Source organism: Seriola lalandi, unplaced genomic scaffold (genome assembly GCF_002814215.2).
Source record: "Seriola lalandi dorsalis isolate HSWRI2012SDOR001 ecotype SW California unplaced genomic scaffold, Sedor1 jcf7180002054805, whole genome shotgun sequence".
NCBI classification, from domain to species: Eukaryota; Metazoa; Chordata; class Actinopteri; order Carangiformes; family Carangidae; genus Seriola; species Seriola lalandi.
The window spans coordinates 703,484-728,762 of record NW_019525358.1 but is presented as its reverse complement, the minus strand read 5'-3'; the positions used below and the strand labels follow the sequence as shown (position 1 = coordinate 728,762).

General features: G+C 39.1%; 1 protein-coding gene across 1 annotated transcript in view; it reads right to left on the bottom strand.

Moving 5' to 3' along the window:
- Positions 1-25,279, bottom strand: part of LOC111669674 (A-type voltage-gated potassium channel KCND3-like) — a 69,140-nt gene that overhangs the window by 2,354 nt on the left and 41,507 nt on the right. Inside the window, exon 2 of the mRNA XM_023426072.2 lies at positions 6,622-6,784. Within this exon, the coding sequence (XP_023281840.2) occupies positions 6,622-6,784 (163 nt within the window). The remainder of the gene's footprint in view (positions 1-6,621; positions 6,785-25,279) is intronic.

The window sequence follows — 25,279 nt, the reverse complement described above, 5'->3', positions numbered from 1 at the left end:
GTGGGTGGGTGGGGGGTTGGGTGGCAGCTTTGGACCTGCTTCTTTCTTCGAAGCTCTAGTTAAAGAGTGAATGAATTTGAAAGTGAAAAGTGCTGTCATCCGCTTCCTACTTTTCTTGTTGATCAAAGGCTCTTCTCGACACAAGGAGGGAAAAAATATGAAAGAATAACAAATTCTGATCCTTCTGTAAGTGCAAGAGCTCTGCAACTGGTAGCTCTGATGTTCTGATGAGCATCCTGTCTCCTGTGATGGTCCATTGAGCCCAGCTCTTGTCTAGGAAACCTCTACTCTATAACCACATTCTGAACTAATGAAATTTTGGTCTTGAGCTGTGACCATGACAAATTTGATCAAGTTCAGAGCCAGTCTGAAGTATTGAGACAGGGTTTAAGTCACAATGGTTTAAAGTCAAGTCCCCACATGGCTGATAAAGGTGTCACAGAGGGATCAATATTAGTTCCCCCGCAAGAAAATATATTTATTTTCCAACCATACTGCAAACTGCAAACCAGGCTTTTTCCAGGTCACGATCTGCTTTTGCTGACCTCCAAACTTATTCATTTAAAATTTGTTCTAAACTCAAGAGACACTAAATGAAGTTTTGTTGTTCCTACTCACCACCCTGATTGGAAATGTAACTGAAACAGTGTAGTATTATAAATGCTTCACAAATTTAATTGGATAGCAGATAACCTTAACCCTACAAAACTCATGTTGCTCAAAAAGTAAAAATGTATTCTTACACTAGAACAGAGCTTGTTTCAACAGAAAAAAACAAAGTTTATTCATTTCCTGACAACAGCTGAGCAATGCAATTTTCAGAAAACACCACAGAAGTAAATAGTGCATTTACTATCTCCAACCATAGATCAATATGCACTTGGTGCTTCAGTATTTAAATAAGGCCCCGTTCTTTGTACGCGTACTGCCGAGTTATCCAGACTAGATCGTTGACAGTTTGACAATATGAGTCTGGATTTTCTGCTTCTTCAACGTTGGTTAAAAATTCATCCGGCGTTGTTGTCACAGCAACAAGCCCGTAAGTGCAGCTTATTTACAGTGAGCAGGATCATAACCGAGATGTTTGTTTAGAGATATAATGAAAAAATTGATATTATAATGATTTTAGATCAGAGAACACACATATTGTTGAGAAATCATTACAATCTATTGATGTTACTATCACAACTTAATTACCTGCACTTATACACGATAAAATATAAATCAAAAATAAAATCCAGATTTGCTTTACTGTAAGCCAAAATAACAATACTGAAAAATGCTTGACTGTTAAAAAACAAATTAACACATTTAAGCGTTGACATTAAAATGAGAATTTCTCATTTGAACATTAAAACCTACCAAATGTTTAACTGCCGAACTCATTTTGTTTTAATTGGTTGTGCAATTAAGGCTTCTTTTTACAATAGTTTAGGTTTCATTTTTACAGCAGGTTTATAATTATCTCTAACTTCAAAGGCAGTCTGCTGTCTTCAATGAGTATCAGAGGATCACCAACCTCACTGCTGAAATCTACAATCTGGCACTGATTAAATCTAAATTTAACAAAAAGTTAAACATAAATAGTTGTTTTTTTTATTTAAAATCTGATTTATTTTATGGCCAGTAAATTGATCCGACGATATTATTGTAGAGTCAATGAGTTGAAAACCTTAAGATTCTCAGGTAAATAACTCTTGTATAGTAGAACCCCACCAATCATGCCTCTAACGTCAGTCGTGGTCCGACCACGTTGACTTATAACATCTAAAGTTTGTCAGTGTGCAGGAAACAGTGGTAAAACTGTTCAAAGTTTCAACACTCTACTCAATTTGCCTTTTATTTAAAGCAGAAGCATAAAATAACTTCATCTAGGATGAACAAATCAATCCTCGGGCTGCTTTCACAGAACCAAATTAGCTGGATGAGAATATGGAGTGTGTCCCCCAGTTCACCGTGTGGCTCTCTGATGCGTACTTCAAAGTTTTTGGATAACAATGGAGGCACAGAGGAATAAGATATATCAGACTTTGGCTACAGGCTATACTTTTCAGTAGGATGAAGTCGTTGAAGCCTTTGGTCTTATCGTTGGATTTGTTAGAAAAAATGTAGATTATTATCTAATCTGTCACCAACAGTTGGTTCCAGTTGATTCTGTGGCTACAACAGGTGCTGATTAACTGACATTGCTACATCCACCATTTTGTCAGATCCGATCAGGTCTCTCTTTGTACTCCTCACACGCCCTTATCTGTAGGTACTCTTTAATTGCAGCTGTTTTATCATTGTCAATGTGTGATTTAGTTGAATTTTTAATTTTCTATGATCAGTTTACTGCTAACCGAGCCAGCCACTATACCTGTGAGGAGCGAATGTGTTGCTAATGGAACACTTAAAGTAAGTGTTGAACTGATGTTGGGATAACGGTTTTATTCTTGTGGACTACGTGTATGTTTCTAGATGAATCCAACCCTGTGTCTGAAAAATTGTGTTTCTATATAACTAAAGTTACTAGGAAATGTAACTCTGACTGGATTATGCTTTCTATTAATGTAATGAGGAAATTATGTTTATTAACATTTTTTTTTTTCTGCCAAATATCTTGAAATACAATATCAATTTGTAGTGATATGTTTAGGCATCCTGATGCAATGAATCAATATCAGTTCTCTATGAAAGAAAATTAGGACTTGAGTCCTCACCTCTGGAACTGATGCAAATATACAGTACATGGTTATAGTTTTTATTATTATAATCAGCTTTAAAATAAAATGGGTGTCAGTGGACAAATTTGTTGCCCTGTATTGTTTAAATAACCGATTCTGCCTTTACAGGTATAAAAAGTATGAAACTCTGATGGAAACAGTAAAATACTATTTAATAGTTTTGTCATAAAAACCTTTCCTGAACTTGATAAACATCAAGAAAAGGTCAGTTTTTTAGTTTAAAATCCCCCAAAAATTAGTATTCATGCAATTCACAAACTCATCTCTAAAGTTGAATGCCTCCTGAAGGGTGATGATGAAGTATTTCAAGGCTGGAGAACTTTGAGCTGAACACACTAAATAAAGCTACGGTCTGTTTAAAGACAGTCCTAATCTGCCTCCTCAACACTCTGACCAAAGCCCAGGGACGATGGAATCTCATTATTCTACTTTCTCATCTGTGGTCTTGGTCGACAGAGCAAATCAAGCTTATATGTTCCAACATTACCAGCGACAGACAGTCAGACAGCCAGTGTGCAGCAGTCCAGGGAAAAAAAGGCCTGAAATGTTCACCTCGAAGACAAGTGAGCCTTGAAACTACTCCACATAGAGACCTTTTCTTTTTTTTTTTCCTCTACCCCATTGAGCCTCTCTTCCTCTCCTCTCTCTGACTGTCTCCTTTGTCTTCTCTTGCTCTTTTCTCTTCTGTCCGGCCTCCTCCTCCTCTCTTTCTGGTCTCGTCTCCCATCATCTTGTTTTGCCCTCACGTCTCTGGTCGTGGGCTTTTTTTTTGTTCTTCCTGCTCAACAACCTGCTATCTCTGCATGGCTCCACTGAACTTTGCTGTCCCATTACCAGCGTGACCTCAGTCCATTTACTGCCTCAACGCTCAGCGACACACTGATGGCCAATACGCTGTGCTGCTGATTTGTGCAGGAATAATAATAATAATGAAAAAAAGGAACCTGTTGTCTTCTTCCTGGGAAGTTTTCTTTTTGCCTTGTCAGGGAATTATGCACATTAGTATCAGGGGTTGTTCCTCTGGCTAGTTATGCCCTCTGCGGGTGGCTGAACATGACGAGGAGAAACTCTACTCACCAAGGCACACACACGCACACACACACACGCAGTAATTAGAGGGGAACGACTATCATTAAATCCAACTGAGATTCTCTACTTTCTATTTTCTGACTATGAAGCTATGGTGGGTACATGAGGACCTTTTTGTAAAGTCAAATCCCCAGATGAGGACATAATTGTAATGGGAGCCTGGAGCTGCCTACTGTTAGAGAGGGATGAAGATGAATGAGACCTAGAGAGGAGGGGGAAGGCCAGGAGAAATGCAGTAATAGAAGGAGGGAGAATGGATAAACAGGGTTAATATACAACAGATCTCCTGGTTTCCCTCTTTTTCTTCTTCCTCTTCCTCTCAAATTCATACAATAGGGAAAAACAAAGAGCACGTATGGCTGTCGTCGGAGATTACTGCTCATTGGTGAATATTCATTGTGAACTTCTTATCAATGTTAGCTTAAAGCTGTTGTATGAACATTGAATGTCAGGTTTTAAGCCAACATGAAGAAGTGAAAAAATAAGTAATTTAAAAATAAAAGGAAATTAGAGCATCTACAATACCATGACAAGGGGATGCTATGATAGAAATGACATGATAGAACTCTCCAGAACAGCTACTAAATGCACCTCTAAGTCTAATATTATTCATTTGTTTGAGTAAAGGCTACAGTTTGACCCACTCACGGTCATTCATTCAAAGAACAATAGCGTCTAGTGTCAGATTAATATAATATCACTTATATCCACAATATCAGTTTGCAAAAAATGTTCAGCAGGTATTGCTCATTAAATGTTGATGCTGGTCTGTTGGCATAATGCATTTCTGGTGAGAGAGGTTCCTTCATGACCATAGAATAATAGCGGCAACAAAATATTAATTCTTTTTAATTTTCATTTAACAGCTCAACAATGTTTTTGTAAATTAATTCTTCATTTATAGCAGCTTATGTATCCCAGAGTCTCTCCTCTCACTGATTTAATGCGATGGGTAAGCCCTAGGAGCTGCTAACAGTGAAAGAACTTCATTAGTATGTGTTTTACTGAGGAGTTTTACTGTCCTGTCGTGGTCTAAGACATGTTTTACAACCACCGCTAAGAATGAGGAAAATTAAAAATTCCCTTCAGGGGAAAAGCCTCACAATCAATATAAAACAATAGTTTCTACAAGTATAGACAGACTGGATGAGATTGTTGCTGTTTTCTGTGCTATAAAGCAGGTCAGCCTGAGATGTTGTATCTATATTTGAATGTTACAACACCTATGTGACTCCTGCAGCCAGTCAGCAAATTATAAATATCCTTGGTGTATTGTAATATTTTGTTCAGGATGAGTCACAAAAAGAAAAAAAAAAAGAGAGATCATCACATAACCAGCTTCAGCTGCATTTGGGGCTGTTATCTAAATTAGAAATGATGCTGCCAGATTATATTGGCCAACTCTCACTTTATGAGTAACTATAAACTATGATAATAATCTACTAATAGTATTGCAACGTTGTGTTGGACAGAATCTACAGTGAGTATTTTCTAAGGTAAAACCAATCACTGTCACTCAAAAGTAAGTTTGTTTCAGGCAAACTGGTTTATTTATGCCCACATAAACATATTGATATCAAAACAATATTCAGTAGGCAGTGAGCAGGACTTGGTAGCACCAGCTGTTCATAAATCCATTTTGTTTGAACCTAACTAAATCAGGCTGTATCATTAAAACTTGAGAATTGTCTTCGCTCTTAAGGTCTTTGGTCATGTGTGAATTGGATGCAATGAACTATATCAATGGAACATCACTGTAACATCACAAGCTAGCAGTGCCATTAAATATCAGAGACGCTGACTTGAAACTGTAAACCGTTACTGGTATGATCCCCAAACCGGCAGGATAAATCGTTTATTCACCCTGTCTCCCCTCAACTAGTTCAGTGCTTACTGGTCAAATGGATTTCACTCAGGATTCAATCTGACGAGAGCCAAACTGGACCACATAGAGGTGTAAGGGGAGCTCACTCCATTGTGTTTGAATTGCATAAAAGAAAAAATTCAGATTCAAACCAGACTTTTTCCCTCCTCAATTAGCTATCAGCAGCTGCTCTCTAACTTAATAACACTCTTATCTAGCCCTGTAGAAAGGTCAAGCCCACTGGGTGAGTGTAGTGAGTGGATAGCAACCATTTGCTACTTGGATCTGAAGTGTGTGTGTCTGTGTGTGCAAGAAAGAAAGAGAAAGAGAGAGAGAGAGAGAGAGAGAGAGAGACAGAGACAGAGACAGAGAGACGGGGGGTGTGTGCATGTGAAGAAGGACATTGACTAATGTGGGTCCGAAGGGCAACAAATTTCCTGTGCAAGTGTGTGTGTGTGTGGGGTAAAAATGTGTATAAATTGTGGGACAGTGATTTTCAGTGCAGACGTACAATCACTAATTGGGGTCAATCCTTTTCACCATCACCTTTTTTCAAAGTTTATAAATGTGTCCTCTGTACATTTTGAAAAAAAAAAGACACTCATCTGTCATCAAGATCTTTTAACACGCTGCCATTATTTTAATGATCTGAATCTTAAAAAGAACAACCTTTGAAAGGTCTTTCAGGCACAACCATTAGTGTCCACCCACCCAGCGTTTTTACTCAACACTTCAATCTCCCATTCACTCTCATTAACTTAACAATATCTAATAACCCTGTGCCACTCTGGCCCTTTGAAAATCAAGAGCGTGCACTTCTAATGGTCAGGTAGTATCTATGCTCACACGCTGTGAGACGAACACACACGCACACACATATTATTCAACCCACACATATTCTTTTGACTGTCCTTACAGACGGCTAAAGGTGCTGACTGTTACCTTCTGAGCACGGCGTTTGTCTGCTCTCTGGTTCTGGTGGTAGATGCGGCTGAAGTTGGAGACGATGACGGGGACGGGCAGGGCGATCACCAGCACACCACTCAGAGAGCAGATGGAGCCGAAGATCTTTCCAGCGATCGTCTTTGGCACCATGTCTCCGTACCTAGAGATGAGACAAATGAGAGGAGTTAGACAAAGTGCTGACCTACATTTATTACTTAGGATACACTATAGGTATGTTTCCATTCGCTTATTTTTATGCCCATTTTCAATTTGTGCATGAAAAAAAGTTTAATGCTATACATAAAAAAAATATTGCAGAAGAGCGTGTCACAGGAAAAAAAAATGACACATGAAAAAAGAGAGGATATAGTTTTTGAATATTCTTGCCAATTTGAATGGCAACATACAGTAATTACTGACTCTACAGAACCACCAAGGTTGAATTATTCCAGCAAGCCTCAGATGTATTTCCCTGATCTTTCTCTGGCTGTGTCTGGAAGCACTCCTAAGTATTTTATTTGAATGTCTACGTGTTCTATGTGCATTGCTAAAAATCCCACAATACCATTTATTGAATTTGATAAATCTGAAAATTACAGTTGTAAGGACACAGAAAAGTCCCTTTAAATGAACTGTTCAGTATAGAATTGAATCTGCTTTAACTGATTTTTGGCCAGCAGAAATGAGCTGTAAACACACCACTGACACTGACTTATAGGTTGATATGGTAACTATGTTCAACAACAGCTGCTCATGTACATCCAATAGATAGAGAAAAACATTAGGATTCATTTGTAGTCATGTGTCTGACCTCCTGTCAGTCAGTCAGTCAAGTCAGTTAGCAGCACAGTGCTGAACTATGTTCCCCAGCTAGTCGCTAACTGTCTGTCTGCTGCTTTGTGCTCGGCAGGTCCAGATAGGACAGTGTCTGGGTCTTGTCCCACACCTCTAACCTATAAATCATTGAGGATTATTACATTTTGACAGAGTGTTTCTAGTCTAACCAATACAGCCTTTCTAGTTTTACGGCACTGGTTCAGGGGAAACTCACAGACCAATTGCATGCATTGTAAATCACGTTACACTACTCAGCCAATCACTGCAACTGCAAATACACTCACAGGGGAGAAACGAGACGAGAGACATAGTCAGAAAAATGAGGTGGAGGTGTTAAAGGAGATGTTAAAGTTATTGTTTAGATATATTGAGATTGTTAATTAGAAAATGGTTCAGACTGTAAGAGTTACCAAAAAAGAAAAGGATAAAATCAAGGTACGCTTTTTTAACATTTATAAAATTAAGTACTTTATCTTAGGTTGCACACTTTTCAAAACACTATGTACTTATCACAGCCCTTATTTTTCACTGAAATGAAAAAAAGAACATTTAATCATTATTATTTTGTTGAGGAAATTTCTGCACCTCTTTGAGCTTTAATTGCATACTCCTGACCTATGGCCTTGTTTTTTTTAACAGGACGGCAGACTCATTTTAATGCCTGTTCTCTGATTCCTTTGGGCTTCTGATAATTCGATTACACATATGAATAGCTGCTGTAACAGGTGGACACAGGCGAAGAAACAGCACTGCTGCTATCTATTCAGCTCAGTCTGGGCATAACAAAGCCATTCCAGTGGGAGCCAGGGCCTGGAAGAAAACAAGGTTCGACTTGCTGGCCAAAGCTGTAAGCCTTGCTGTTGTGTAGTGGAACAAATTGATATAAAAACACAGACTTGTGGGGCAAGCTTGTAAGTGGGTGAGAAAAGACGCTGGAATCGTCTCCTGGAGAGGCTGCTGACATGAAGTTTAAGTATGTGATGTGAAGTGATGGGAAACAATGTTTACTGGTGCACAATAGGTAGTGTTTTGAGAGAAAAACAGAGGAATTAGAAAAGAGTGGGGGGCAACAAGCAGGTGAGACGAGTGCATATAATGCATACCACCCATTTTCTCAAGGTCGCTCTAAAACTAGAGTTACTGTTTCACGGTTGTGCGCCTCATGCCCAGACTCGGATATGGAGTGAAGAGTTTAATTAATGGTATTAAATGTATGTTTGGATTGTATGTGTTGACATCCTTGGCCAATAACTCAGATTCTGATAGAATACAAAGTTGCAGCCATGACAGTAGACAATGCTTCAAATATAGATGTTGCTGCAAAGAAGCTACAAATTCTAAAACGTGGAGGCTTCACACACATGTTCAACCCAGCAGCACAGGACACCTATAGTATAGTAGTATAGTTTCAAGGTGGGTATAGCCAAGATTAGTGTCACTAGTTTAGTATCTCACCAAATGTGAAATATGTTCATAATCTCCCCTTCTGTTCCTGAGTTAAGTGAGTAATGGCCAGTAAGTGTTTTTGTTGATTATCATGACGTCACAGTGAATTTCACCTTTGACCCTTTAAGATTCAAATTGTCATAATTTTATCCTATTAGACATTTGTGTGAAATTTTGTCGTAATTTGTATATGAATTCTTGTGGCTAAACGTGTTTTGTGAGGTCACAGTGACTTTGACCTTTGACCATCAAAATTTAATCAGTTTATCCTTGAGTCCTAGTGAACGTTTGTGACCGATTCGAAGACCTTCCCTCACAGCGCTGACACATTGTGTTTACTAGAATAAGATGGACATGCATACGTGCGTATGGACGGACATCCCAAAAACGTAAAGCCTTGGGCCACGGCTGTTGCCGGTGCAGAGGCATAAAACAGATCAAACACAGGGGTTTGATTTTGATCCTCAAAGTTTAACTTAAACACTTGCACTTGTCAAAAGACCCTTTTTTCTCTTCCTCTCTGGCTGTTTGGCCTCTTTGGCTCCTCTGAGTTTCCTCTCCAGTGCGTTCTAGACACAATGAGACTCTTGACAGGTAAGCCCCATGCACTGTTGACCACTGTGCCTCTTGAGGGCCACTCTCTGCCCAAACTTGGGTGGGTGCTGGCTTTCCACTTTTTTATAGCCCACAGCTCCCACTCTCGATTGCTGAAAGCACTATAATCATCAGACTTACCTACCTCCTGTTTACTACCCACAAACTGAAGAGCTGGGGGATTACCACAAACCAGCCTTCTGCTCTGCCTGAATAAATACGTGCGAGAGAGAATATTATATTGCTCAAATCCTCTTTGAAAGAAAAAAAAAATGGAGAAGTATTTCTGACTTGCAATGATTGACTGATCACATTTTAACTAGAAAGTCACTCAGAGAGCGTAAACCTCCACCAAGGCCAATGTCATACAACATACACTTTAGGACTTGAGAGAAGAAAATTCTTATTAAATCATCTGGATCTGCCCCAAAATGTAATGTGTTCTTCCCTGGCCCAGGCCCCATCACTCCACCAAGTTCAGCTCTCAGCTAAGTTGACCGTTGGCTAAACAATGATTGTCCATTACAGCCATAATTTGGCACAGCAGGCTTGGATTTCCAAAAGCTTGGCAGGATTGAAGAGAAGGTAAGAGCCATATTCAAATTTAAAGGGTTTTTGGAGTTGGTGTGCTTTTTTCTTTTTGCCTTTTTAAAACCAAAAACAACCTACAAGGCCAAGCTGCACATCATCAAAAAACATACATTATTTAAGGGAGTTACAAGGTATGTTAGAAAAAGTGCTCTTCAGGACCAGGAGCTGTGTTTTCTTTGCTCACTTCATGGGAGCTGGTTCTGGATGCTACTGTATCAGAGTGCCATGTAACGTAACATTTGGGGAAGTTGACTCTACCCTAGCAACCCTCAGCCCAGTTTTATCTGAGATGGCGTTAAATTTGCCAAACACATCAGTTGGTCCTCGTCTTCATAGGCTTTTCTCTCTAAGCCATTATAGCCTCTGTCTAGCTTGTTTTTCTGGAAGCTAAGCATCCAGTTAGGATTGCACTTCCCATCCATTTCTGGACTGTATGAAATACTAGGGCTAACTACCTCTACCTTGCAATACAGTCATTATTCCCATGCTCTCTAAGTAACATTTTTTCCTCAAGCTTGCAGCTTCAACCCCTGCCTTTTAGCATAATATATAGCACTTTTGAAATCCTATTAGAGGGTTCTCATTTGATAAAATATGCCCGTAACAGTTGCCATTTCAAACTGACTGTTGCTGACTGGAATTGAGAAGCCTGATTTTGTCTATCTCTGTTTGAAGTCAAGAATCCACTGTTTGAAAAAAACCCAAAGGATTTCATCTAGTAAATCTTCCACCGTTATGATTGTGAATTACACATGAGCTGTGTGAGCTGGTGGATCTCAGAGTTATTAATCATGTTGGCAGTAATAGTGAATAAATCTCAAACTTCTTCCTGTGAGTAAAACTTTTCTGGTTTTTGTAGAAGTCATGGCAGGCAGGTTGATGTGCACTGCAGGCACAGAAGGCAATAGTCGAAATTATTAACAAACGACGGAGATTTGACCATAGGGCTTGTTGTTATTGTTGCTGAGTCCTGCTCCTGGCTGACAGACAATCACACAAATGATTTCACAGTTTGCTCCGCTCTCTGTCTGTCAGCTGATGAGAGATGACATTCTCCTGGCTGTGACTGCTTTGTTGTAATGACGTTTGACATTGCATACCCACTATGATGTGTCAAACATCATTACAACTGCGATACAGCGGAATAATTCAAGACTTTGCTCAGCATGTGGGTTCACAACAGGGTGCCATATTTAAAGGAGATGAACTCCAAAAATACTTAAATGATGAATGGTTACTTTAATGTGGGCATAAAAGGAGGTCGACCTCACTTTCACTCTGGAGCCATCTCTTCATTCAGTGCTAATCACATGCTATGACCAACCACTTTCTGTCATTATAAAACGTAGATGCACCTTGTAATCAAAAGGTTGTGCAACACAGAGCACATGGTCTTTAAAGGAATTATTGTTCTTTCACTTGCTTCCAAATGATGAAGATTTGATTGAATCACAGCACCATGTCTTACATTGTCTCATGTACTGCTGCTACTACAACTAATAATGATAATATGATAATTATGGTACATTTTTTTCAACCAGTAAAACTTATAATTAATAGAAATAAAGTGCTATGTAGAATAAAAAAACTAGAGAGACAATATTGATTTATTAATGAAATACTGTACTGTAATACAATGATTTAAAAATTGAAGACATTAAAACTGTAGAAAGACAGCAATTACGCAATATGAAACATAAGTACATAAGAATAAAATTAAGAATCTAAAACAGACACAGATTAGTAAAACTGTAAGTGCCATGCATTTATATAAAAACTATATGTATGCAGTCTTCACAGCCTCTGTTCTGCCTTCGGCATGTTAGTATTACAGGCAAAACTTTCAGGGACTTCTAGTGTTATCAATCGTTCCCTGAATATGAATATGTAATATTTGTAATGACTGATCAGATTCTCGTCTTTTCATTAATTGCGCTCATTTTAAAAATAGAACAGGCATTTGTTAATGTCAAAATAGTGGTGTCTCCCTAATGTCAAAGCAGTGGGACAATTCAACAATGTAGTTAATCAAACTAAAACTTCATGTCCATTCAATACAAGGACCCCCCCCCCCAAAAAAAAATCAATTTGTTATGTACTTTAGTTGGACCATTCCCAAAAGGAGCTGGGTCAATAAGGGTTAAACAAAAGCAGCCAACCAATGACTGATTGCATCCATATGGACATAAAATGATTTCCTCAACTTTCCCATTATAAATGTTTATTTTCCTTTGTGTCTGGTGTGTCGCGCCCTCTACAACGGTATGTGGTGTATGTAATTGTTTGCAATTTTGTCCCAAGCCAGGTCACTTACAACACCAGCATGTATTTATTTATTTGCAGCAGTCCATATTATTTTGTGAGGCATTGCGGCTAATCCCATGGGTGTATTTTGCATAAACGGATATATAAATTTGCATCAGTTTCACTCAGCGGTGGAGAAGCAGGCTGGAAAACACGACAGCTGCAGTGTGAAATGTCAAGAGTAAGAAACCGCTTCTCATTCAAATAATTTTGATTAATTAGGGAGTCACTGACAATCACAATCAGGAATATAAATGTTTGTGTATAAATAATGCAAAACACAGCAGGTCAGAGAGGTGCTTGTCTCCTGAATCAGCAAATATGGTGAATATATGGATTTGCCTTGATGCTGGACTCAGCTGTTAACCTTTTCAAATCAATATCCTGACGTACAAATGCTACCATGACATACAGGTCAGTATGCAATTTATTAGGTGAACAATGAATTGTTCACGGAAAGGCTGAACGAGTAGTTAAATAATGCAACGAGGTACAAAACACAGCCGTACAGCTTTGTCTCTGGTAAATGATCTTCTACAGTCATTCATTATTTTGCTTTTTCCATCTGCCACAGTTTAAAACAGAGACCTAAGCGGGTGGAAAAATCAATTGTGAGGGAATTTACTCAGTCGTGTGTTTTATCCTTTCCAATCTCTTGCTTGTTCTGCTCTTCATTAAAAGAAGCTCTGCTGTTGCTTCCACAGCACATGGTCGGTGCAGCGTGCTCCTAATAGATCTATGATGGGCATCAAAACAGAATTGGATCGGACGTGCAGCATCAGAAAGGCACTACGACACCAATACAGTCAATCTGGCTGCTCATGAGAGGCAGAACTGAAAGCAGCAGAGTCAAATCAAGTCAAACTTATTCAACTGCAATGGCGAACACTGAAAACAGGTTATCAGTTATAAGTACAGCTATAGGGACAAAACTAGTGTGTTTTTTTTAATCATATAGGTGTCCCATAGGTGTTTACAGCTTAGACTGTAATTTGTCAATTTATTTCATGAAGACTGATCGCCTACATGTGAATGCCTGAAAAATACTATGAAAACCTATAAAATTACCACAGTCACTAGACATGTAAGTCATCAATCAACACACACATACATACACATTCTCACATTCGAGGGCGGGTAGGCGTTTTTCCTTCCTGCTCTTGTGGATATGAACATTTCCAGAATGCCAAGAAGAAGATCAAAAGTTGAAATATCTATGTGCTGTACAGTGGCTTACTATTTATACTGCTTATTTTTTCAGAAATGACTGATAGTGATGCATCTTATCTAATAAAGACCCCTGGCTGCAGTCAAAAGCACGACCTGAAGGATGGATTTATTTCAGATTAAAACCCACTCCGAAATATTTCACATCACGTTCCTGCGCATTAATTCACTGCAATAAAACCTATTAGACAGTCAAACCGCATTAGTGTTGTTTTGCACAGTTCATGCATCTGACTTTTTAACACATTACTGTATAAACATGTTTTAATTTACCATAGCAGACAGCACTTAAGATGTACGGCATGCGAATTAAGGTGTTGCTATTGTGAATGACAACAGGGATAAGTGGAGTCATTGTGGGATTCCCACTGGCCTCTGGTGGAAAACAATGTTAGCTAATAACTCCAAAGCATTAATTATGGATGGATCAAAAAAACAGACAAACAAAAATTAGACACTTTTTAGTACTATGAAAAACACAGCTGGATAGCATCAGAAGTCACACGGCATGTGCCATGAATGAAGACAGTCTCTCCTAGCTGCTAATGCTATACCTGCGCACTGTTGCTGACAGATGCTACAGCTGAAGCAGGTCCCAGAACGGACATCATGGATTATTGGAGCCATGTTTTAGAAGCCTTTAGAGGTCATAACAAATAAATACATGATACGAGAGTGAAAGCTGAGCATTTTAAAATGGTTCTTTAGGGCTCTTAAATGAGAAGACAAGTAGAAGAAAACAGTGAAAGAAAGAAATTCTGTTATGAACTGTAACTCAACCTCTCTCTCTCTCTCTCTCTCTCTCTCTCGTCTTTGCCACTGGCTGCAGTACAAGGCAAAACTTTAAAAGGAAGGACATGAAGGGCAAAATCGTAAAGTTCATGTGTACTTTGCACCAACACTGAGATCATTACTCTTCAACAAGAACTTCATTACATTTAGTAAATAGTCAAATGCCTCTGGTGTCCAAATAGTGCAATTTATTTGAAGCTAACAAACAAAATGGTGGATTTATTGCCGTAATTCACCAAGGACTTTAGCAGTGTAGAGGGCGTCTTAGCCCTTGCAACACCAGTACGACAAAGGACATTTGGACAGAGATATATTTGCAGTAATGAGGCTAAATTGATCTCAAAGTCACAAACACCAAAACAAAGTAATAATTACGACAGTTATGTGAATGATTTCATTTGTTTTCAACACTACACACGCACATGTTAAGTTTTGAAAATAACCATTTGCAAAATGCAGGTTGATCCTTTCATGTTTTTAAAGGATTAAATGCAACACATTTATATAAATCTCCTCAATATTTGCTAAGCTGTTGAATTCTGATTGCTTTTTGCCAGACGCACATTTGCTGTGTGACAGTGCAGGTTAACAGGAGATCACTTTGCATGATGTTTACATAATCTGTCTTGAATCTGAATGGCTCTCACAGTACACCGCTAGAATCAGTGTTAATTTTTGGCAGTTTTTGATTTAGTTTTAGGCTTTTGACAAAAATGTGTATTAGTTTTAGTCAAATTTTAGTCATTTAGTTTTTTAATTTTTGTGTCTTCAGTGCATTTTGAGGCTGCAGTTGTCGCCATGTTTGTGTATAGTTACCACGGTTACATTTGTTTCTCGCAATGTGTCCATGTCACTGCTCTGCAGTAGCACACAGGCGGACTCCACTCAGTAAATCCACATTTCCAAATTCTGTCTGTTTAGATGAGAGAAAGTGGTTCTGTTTAATCTAATATAGCTGCTCCTGCTAATCTAGCATTACTACACCTGTGGACTCACTCACCTGTTCACCAAAGTAATGTTCATTTTCTGGGTTTAATTGAGAGGAGTTGCTATAGCAACACTGAAGACAGCTGAAAAAGTAAAGTAATGTTAACGTCACCTCCATATCCACAGCACTGGTGGATACATTAGCTTATCTTTTTACAAATGTCGTTGTGCTGCCTAGTTTGTTTCAGCTGATATGTTCCTGCTCATTGTCTAATTCTCAGTGGATTGTAAATGCATTTAGTCCATAAATCTATTTGTTCCAAGAACAGGTAATGTCAGGTAACATTACGGACACATAACTTTGCAAGGTGTTTGTTGTTAATAGTGCTGGAACAGGTTCAGCGGCTCAATCATGAGCTGTTTTACTAATCATGAGCTCTAGTGTGCTCCCACAGATGCATGCAGGTTGTTGAAAAAGACATTGCATTGAAACATTTGTCCATCTTTGACATTACTGTTTAGATTTTATTAGCTGCAATTGATCATATTTCTGGTTTTCAAAAGGTCATTTTTTTATTTGTTTTTGCCGTGAAAAATAGGTCGTCAACAAACATTTATCGTCATAGTTTTCATGAAGATAAATGAACACAGGCTAGAATCAGCGCTGGATAATTCCACTGTGTACAGTTTGAGTATCTGACAAAGTGGACTGACATTTTCCAAACAATCACCCAAACAAAGCTGATCAACAGACAATTTGTGACCATTTTAAAAACATGGACATAAAGAAAACTTATGTCAAATGAAGGTAATAACTTGCATTAGACATTGATATCAGATAAAATAATTCTACACTATAATTTCTTTTAATCTAATATTGATTGCCTCTTTTTTAGACAGAGAGTTACTTTTAGCTTCACTTTTCTCATCTTCCTCCGTGTCTTTCTCCCAGTAGGTGAGAGGAATTGGCAAAAAAAAACAAAAAAACAACTCCCCAAGGTCTTAAAGTTATAATCCTCAAGATTTTCATGAAATCACAAACCGTTTTCCGATACTGTTTATGGTCAGCAATTTTTTCAGCAATTGCCATTTTAATGTCTTCACACTAAATTAGCTCTCTATGGCAGAGTCAAATATTCCTGTTGTGGATTCAAATTGTCTTCACATGCACAAGCATTTCACAGGAAACAATGGATCCATGTAATGCAGCATTTCTGTTTGTAATTTTACCTCATTGATATTCAGCCTAAGTCAAAACATTGGGAAACATTTTTTCTTTTTTTTTTTAAAACATAGGATCAGTTTTAAATATTGGAGCATAAAACTGGATCACATTTTCACATGGCATCATGGAGAAAATCCAGTTATTGACTTCTTTATTTGAACATCGCGAGCTGATTTGGCTTCACTCTAAACAGATAACAACAGTTATCCTCTGTTGTATTTCGGACAAAGCAGCTGCTTAAGGAGTCTTTGCTTAATTTTGAGACCTGAAGCAATAGACTACACTTGCTGTTACCACGGTAACTATGGGTGTCAGGTTTCTAAGGAGCAGTTTTGAAGCTCAGAGTGTGCTGGCTCCACCATCGCCATCTTGGCTGTGATCTGACTCCTGGCTAATACAAAAAATGTGGCAAGCATACACTCACCGACCTGTCACTCAAAGCGGCCACGCCCTCAATTATGCATAACTTGAAGCCTGAATAAAATTTAAACAGAGGAGTTATATAAAAATGAACCCCCCGTACAGCTGCCACAAAGGGGGAAATTATCCGTAGAGACCAAAACCGCTGTTTGTACCAGGCGGTAAACATGTTTATTTCTGCTGTAAAGTTGAGGATTTCAACATGGGAGTCTGTGATAATTCACTTGCTTCTGGAGTCAGCCTCAAGTGGCCATTCAAGGAACTGGAGTTTTCCGCACTTGAATGGTCATTTTTCAGCTGCTTGGTGTCACCAAATGAAAAAGAACTGAAATCTTAAAGATTAGAACTTCAAAGTATAACTTCAGTTAATTACATCATATTTTTGTAAGTATTGGCTGAGACAAATTTGCCAGACAGTTTGCAAAAAACTAAACATTTTACCCAGATTACCCAACCACTTCATTTGGAGGTTTAAACAAAAGTGAACGCACTGAGTGTAATTATGTCAGTATCAGTCCCTCAGTGCACAGGGAAACTGTGTGCATTTACAACTATGGTAAATATGGCAGATCAAAGTTGAAGGATCCGGCCCAAAGTTGTTTATTGTAACATTTTACAAAAATATGTAAGGCCAATAGCAACATAAAATAGCATTATTAAGATTTTATGAGAACTGCACATTTTGCATTCAAAATTCTTTTACATTTACACCTCTTCTACAATAGTGTTTTATTGTTTAACGACAATTAAATCTTTTCAAAGTGTAAAGTTGGATGCTGCATGTTAAATAGGCCGATGTGTAGAATTTAACATCACTTCATGCTTGTCTTTCCCTACAGATAAAGCAGCGTTCGCAGGTCAAACACCCCCCTTGTAGCACCACTCTTTCACCCGCGACGACACATTTACGACCCTCTCTTTTCCTCTCATCAGTGCAGAGCCGACACAGAAACCAATCTGCTCTACCAAACCCCAAGAAAGTGAACATGAGAAATGGCTGACCTGACCATTTACCCCGAGGGGACTGCGAGGGTACACAACCTGCTGTACCGACATTCACACACAATCTCACCTTTCTGTTTTCTACTGAACGAAGCAGGAGAGGGGGTGATAACAATGGAAACAGGGAGGGAGGAACAAAAGACAGGGTGGGATGGGATTAAACAGGAGGAAAAGAAACAGCATGAAGTCTGTTATTACACAGACAGGCATGTGACCGATGCAGGATATTAGTCGGTGTGACCTGCTGCCACTGGAAAGAAAGCACCATCCATCATGACCTATGTGAGCTCCTTTTTGAATTAGAAGCCGGTCTGTCTCAACAGGGAAAGTTGACATCAAGGGCAAAGTAACCTGCCACAGAGGGCTGAAGAAGATGACCTTAACTATAGTAAGTTTATTATTATTAGCATGAATAAAGAAGGTTCAACTGGGGTTCATTTTTGGCCAAAGGATGATGTATGAGTGACCAACACCTGCACGATAGCAAAAAATAAAAACAGTGAATTAGGCCGTTTTTCTTAACCTTTATTTCTCCAGGGAACATTTCCTAATCAAGCATTGTCCTTTTCAACTCCCTGCTTAATATTCACACAGCCAGAGCGCTCTCATGCTGCCTAGTAAAGCCACCATCCTCTCCTGGGTTATTCATGTTTTTTTCTCCATCCAGTTTTTTTTCTCTGCCGCTCTGTGGATTTCAAACAAATTGTCCTTCCTCAACATAACCTGATATGGAGTTACACGTATTTGAACTTAACATTGTTCATTGCTTTAAGGCGAGAAGACTTTAAATCAGCAAAGTAGCCAGAGAAAGTCTTATAATAATGACGGGGCCTGATGCAAGAACCACTTGGACAGGAACAGGAGCTCCTGTGTTGTACTTCTAACTTCAACTATCGGCCCCTTTTTTCTCTTTCTTAAAAAGAGATAAATGAATAACGTTCATTATAACTGACTTGATCTGATTTGTATCTATTATGTTTATTTTCAATTTTAGTCTGGCAACTGTATTTAACTCTTATTCTCTTTGTTTTTTTCTCTCTTTTTTTCCCTGTCTTCTGTCCTAGCATGTCCTATCGTGTCTTGTCTCTCATGGTTTAACGTTGGTCATTAAATGTGTCATGTATAGATAAGTCTGCCAGAAGTCTGATTGATTTGAGGATTATTGATGCCCTAATCTGATTTAATTTGGCGTTTAAATAGCCTATGTTTCTGAAAGCCAATTTAATGTCCAGGTTCAGCAATGTTTTTTTTCCAGAGTATTTTTCTTTTAGCATGACAAAAAATCAGAAGTTGTTCGGGAAAAATTCTCACACGCCAACAACTGCCTCAGGGTCTTTCTGCAGGTCACTGTCCAGTGGATCATCCTAACCTACTCTGCATTATAACAACACGGAAAAAATCCTCTCATCCATCTCTGTGACTCTCGCATTACTTTGACTGCCTCCCATCTACCAATTTATCATTTTAGTTTTAGTTTATTATTATATATATTCCCTCTTTATATTTGGCACTGCACAGCCCTGTAACGACAGAGCGTCTACAGCGCTAATAATATTTTCTCATCATTGTGTTGTACTTTAATACGACTACTGACAGTGCTGAATTTGTTTTGATTTAATCTGATTACCAGCAGCAGGACTTTTAGTTGTGCAGTTCTTCTTTTTTACTCTTTGTTGACATTTTTGAGAATGAAAAGTTGTCGACAAATGGAGCAGAGCGGGCGGCATAACACCGTGTCTACACAGGTGGCGTGGTGAGAGCAGCATGTTAGCGGAGCAGTGGCTTTGGTGCTCTGTGTGTGTTTCTGCACAGGATGCGTTCAGGCACAGTATCAAGTTGTAGGTCACCTGTGTTTTGGCAGCACTCAGAGCCCAGTACGGAATCACTGGAGGTAAAACAGAAGAAAATAGTCTTGAAGTGTACAAATATGCTCTGGGATGAAGCAGTTACGCGGCTTGTGTTTACAACTTTTCTAATAAGAAGTGAAGTGTGTCAGTTCCCTTGAAGAAGAACTGAAGAACACAGCTGAAACCTGTGTAGACATCAATACATCAACCTCCATGTACGTGCACCAGCTCATGAAGTTTGTTTTCCTCAAGCAATTTTTGACATTTTTTGCAGCTTCGGTCAGTCGGTTTGAATCCAACACATGAGATTAGGATGAAAATACAAAAAAAATTGTTAGTCCTGCAACTTTATATCAGAATAATACTGGATGTATTTTCAATTTCCCCTCTCTCCACCCTCGTGGATTCCACCTCTGAATCACTGCTCTCTTGCTTTGTTTATCAAGGCTGCCCAGGCTTCTTTATGGAGCTTGTTTCTATGCTGTCAAACAGGTTTCATTGACAATTTCAGCTACACAATCATCAGAAGTAATGAAGCATAGTGTGGGTCCTGAGGATGTGACAGGAAATTTATATTTGTCTTTTGTGTTTCACTCTGCCGCAGAGATGTAGCAGCATTTGCAGCTCAGAGAAGTGCTGGGGCAGCAGAACATTCAGGAACAATTATGTATCAGTGCTGAGCAAGGCAACAGGATCGGTATTGGCTTCTTTTATTGTGATAAAAACACTACAATGAACAACATTAAGCCTGCTAAACCTGGCATTTCAGTGGATGCAGACAATGACAGATTATTGCCAGAGTCCATTATAAACAGCGCTACAAAATACAGCATCATTCAATAAGCTTTGTTCTAAATCACATTCTTCCTCCTGCCGAGCAAAGGATTTACAGTGTTGACTGTAGTGAATGGCAGACAGAGTTATCGGGGCTGAATAATTAACATTTATGTGTGCAAAAATGATGAAATACTGGGTAAAATCTGGCCAAATGTTTGCACAGACTCGGTTAGTGTTTTAATCAGGAACTGATGTATTTGACTGCAAATACTTCAAATCCTTTCTGTACAAAACTTCTTCACATTGCTTGATGAATCAGAGCCATTGTTCGCTGACTCGTTTTGACTATGTCACTTCTTTCAAAAGACACGCTGCAGCTTCCACCGCATAAGAATTACCCAGCTTATTAAACTCAATGGCAGCGGGACTTGGTAAAATATAACGCTTGTGGCCTGACACCCCAGAATATTGTAGTGTAAAGTCTATCATTTGATTTCAGTGTGAACATGTTTGTTTCCGTGAAACACTTTCCTGTATGGTCTAACAAGAACATAGGTTTTAACAATGACATCTCGTTCCTAATCGTCATCTTCGTGTACAGTGAGTACACAACTTTGACCTTTCCACCTTTATATGTCCCAAAAGTCGGGAAAAATTCCCAGAGCTGAGTTATTATGGACTCTCTACTTTCCAATTGTCTTTCCCTGTGTACTTTCTGATACGAGAACATGACATCTGGTGAATCTAATGTTGGACAAGAGGAGTCATAATTGGAGCCAACGATTTAACCCACAACCAATTAGCTTATCATCTCTGCTCGAGTTCTGCTTCTCTTCCTCCTCTTAATCTCCACTCCAAGTTCCTCCACCATGATATGCCGGAATGGTAGACAATTAGCAGTGGATCTGGGAGCTCGCCTCCAGTGCCGTATCAGGGGCAAGGAAATGAAAATGTGGCAATTAATAAGCAGGAAGTGCTGTCCTGCTATTCTCTCCCTAATGTACCAATCTGGTAATTCTGTGCCTGAGCTCCGTCAATGGAGTAATAACAAACTCGACACTGACTGTACAGGAACCAGACCGAATTGATGTAATATCAAAGGACAGCTGGATATAACATGCCTATCCACTGTCCCACACATTACTTTGTTGTGCAAGCATTTTGCATTTAGCAATTGCTGTTTTGAGGGAAACCTAATGCCAGCCAGAAACAATTATACTGACCAAATTCTCAAAACAGTGGGCATGGTCTATGATAATGTTCAGCGTTGAAACAACCCTGTTCCTGTTTGTGCATGGGCCATTTGTCATATTAAACCAGCTTGGGTGGAGTGGAAGTTGACAATAAAACTCTCCAAAAGTGTGACTCCAACGTTACTGAACTGCTAGTCTCCACTGCCTCTAATCAGAAGCATGGGGACTGGATAACCCAGGAAATGTAAGTTCAGTGTTGCGAGTGATACAGTGTTTAGCTCATGCAAAAAAGCCGAATGGCCCAGACACAGGAGGCTTTTCAACCGCTTCTTTCAGCTGTCCATCTATTGTGCATCTGTCAGGACTGATACACTGATACAAGTTGGATCAATACAGCTGTCTACACAGGCCACACAACGACTTGAGTTGTGCATGTTCCCATAAACATGACTCAAAGTGTATTTTTAGGCTTCAAGTCTATTTTATTCACCTAACGACAGCGACTACAACACTACACACCTAACTTATTTGATTTGTCTGACAAACATGGTGTATGTAAGCACCAGTCAGTTAAAGAACAAGACTAAAGCCTAGATCAAACTTCAGGACAGACATGGACAATCCACTTTACTTTACTGTCCCAGCACATGTGCAGGCAGTGCACTTGTGGTGTGGACACGGTCACAAATTCTGCGCTACACACATATCTTAACGGACTTGGACAAGTGACGAAACAATGAATTGATGTTAGGGGTCTATAGCCAGTGTGAGGCTGGCTGTCATGCTAACATTTGCTAATTAGCAATGTACAGTTGTGGGTGATGGGAATGTCATTGGTTTTGCGGATATTTCGTCATAATATTGGACATATTCAATGATGATGATGCTCAATGAAAGGTACAGGTTTCAGTAAAGTTATTGCTATTCATCGTGAAGGGTGACTAGCTGATGGGACACCTCACAAAAAACAAAACAAAGAAAAATGTCAATCATCTGGTGGTGCTGGAGGACAAGTCTAGTGCTAGCCCGACAAAAAGACGAACATTTTCATCCCTATAGCCATGCCTAAATCTTTATACATGTTACCTGTTTTGATGACAAGATTTACAACAAAACAACATGTAATACAACAGCAAACAGCTGAACAACTGAGACATCTGTTATTATTGATAATAACAGATGCTTGTTAAGGTGCAGAGGAGCAAGTGTGCCCCAGGTCATCAGTTTTACCTATTTGTGTAAGATAAGTCTAGAGTTTGTCTAAGAGTTTGTCTTGCACACAGGAATGATCGTGGTATAGGAGCCTCTGCATTGTTGGCCATGATCAACTCCAGGGGAGCAGTTGTGAGTTCAGTGTCTTGCTGAGGGGCTATTCAATAGGACCTCTCAAGAGAGGAAAGTGGGTTACTCATTCACTTTACTCTTTTCTGAGCGAGTTTTGAGATTAAAACCAATCACTTTCCACTATCCTCTTCAAACGGCTGATACGTTTCATCTGCTGTCCTTGAGATTTAACACAAGAATTTGTTAAAGCACCTACCTAATTTCATTTTTCAATTATCAATCTTCTCTTTCAAAGAACTATTTGTGTACCAGACTACTGCCAGGCAGCCACTGTTGCTGCATTACAACAAGACGGACACAACAAAAAGAAAGAAAGAAGGGAAAGGATTGGCAGGAAAGACGGGTGGGGAAAAAAAAGAGAAGAGCTGATGCGTGTCAGAGAGAAGAGACCTATATCCATCACAGATGGTAAACCAGATGCAGCCGATCACAAGCGAGTAAGAAGTGTGCTGAGTGGTTTACTGGATTGTAGCCGCCCTTCTGGATAACCCTCTCAAAGCAGCTGCTACATTTCATATTCAAAATACAGGATACAGGGATGAACATAAACAAGAATGTTTAGGGACTGCTTCAACAAACTTAAAAAGAGGAACATAACATTCCTCATTTGTTAGCTTGAAAAGTATACAATTTTTAGATGATTGGCAATAATTTCACAATCCACAATGCTGCAAAAGGAAAAAAAAGTGCCAAGATTTAGCCATGGAAAAATGTTTTACAGTAGATGGGACATCCAGTTTAGTGAGTATTGTGACTGTTCAACATGATGAAGGCTTGTTGCAAAGCTGTAAATTAGTGTTACTGTTATTGATTACTGAGAGCAAATTGAAGCAGCTACTGCACACTGTTCCTCCTCCAGAAAGCAAATTCTCACAAAACACTGTTTATTTCACACCTCATTGGACCTCTAGTTAGCTGACAAGATTCCTAGTAAACACACACTGCCGCTTGTATTTACGCTTCTACTGTCCAGCCACATTCTTCCACTAACTACTTTCCCCACATGTCCACCTTGACTTACGGTGTATTCCTCCTCACGCCCAACCTCCAATCAGCTGTCTCTCCATCTGGCTCCTTTAGAGAGTGTGAGATGAGAACAGAAATGAAAAAGCTTTCTTTGGGATCTTTTTAAAAAGCCTCCTAAGTAGGTTACAGGAGAAAGTAGGCTGCCAGAGAGGCTCAGGAGACCCAAGGAGCTACTGTTGTATCACTCGAGAGGAGTGGCATCCCACTTCAGGAGTCCACATAAAGAGATGGAGGATGGGAAAAAGAGAGAGATGAGGTATTTGTGATGCAGCAGGTAGAGCGTAAGTGGCCTCAAATGTATCCTGGAGCACAGGGATCATTCAGTGGGCTGATGGCACTTCTACACTTCTAAACCTCCAACACTTACTTTGTTTTTTTGTTTTTTTCCATGTGGAGTTAAGTATCTCACATACAGCATGTAACTTGCAACAGATTAAAATATAATTATTCCTTCTTAACTTTTTAGGGCATTACTCTTAAATCGAAAAGAGATTTTGGCACTAACTTTTTGGGGAAAGTATTCCAACAACAGGGAGAAGCCATTGCTTATAATTCTCTTGCATCCTTCTCTTTGGGTTTCTTAGACACAAAGAAACATCTCTGATATAATTTACAACATTTCATTTCTACTGTGGCTAATTTAACCAATTTCGTTTCCTCATTATGTAATATGAAATATTCTTTACTAATTACATTATAATTAAGCATGATATTTGTAATAGATAATTATATTTCTGTGCGGGGAAGCAGACGCATGTCTTCATGTACCAGAACTGCATGAAAAATGTCATTTCACTTGCCATTTGTAACCCACATTAGTGTAACCCATGATTATCGTCCACCCAGGATGTGAAGATGGGGATTTTCCAGAAACTTAATTGGAAGGAATAAAAATGTGTTCTGCAGGCTTTTGTGCCTTGTGATAACAGTGATGCTCACCTGCTGTTGTAATTCTTATCTGTGATCTCCTTACTGTCTAGTCTGTTATCAGATGTGTTTGTGGAACAGCTGGTCAGGTTTGACCTTCTCCAGAAATTGAAAATGGTTACAAAACACTGCCAGTGTGTGACTAGAGCCTGAAAACAGTTTGTTAAACAGTTTGT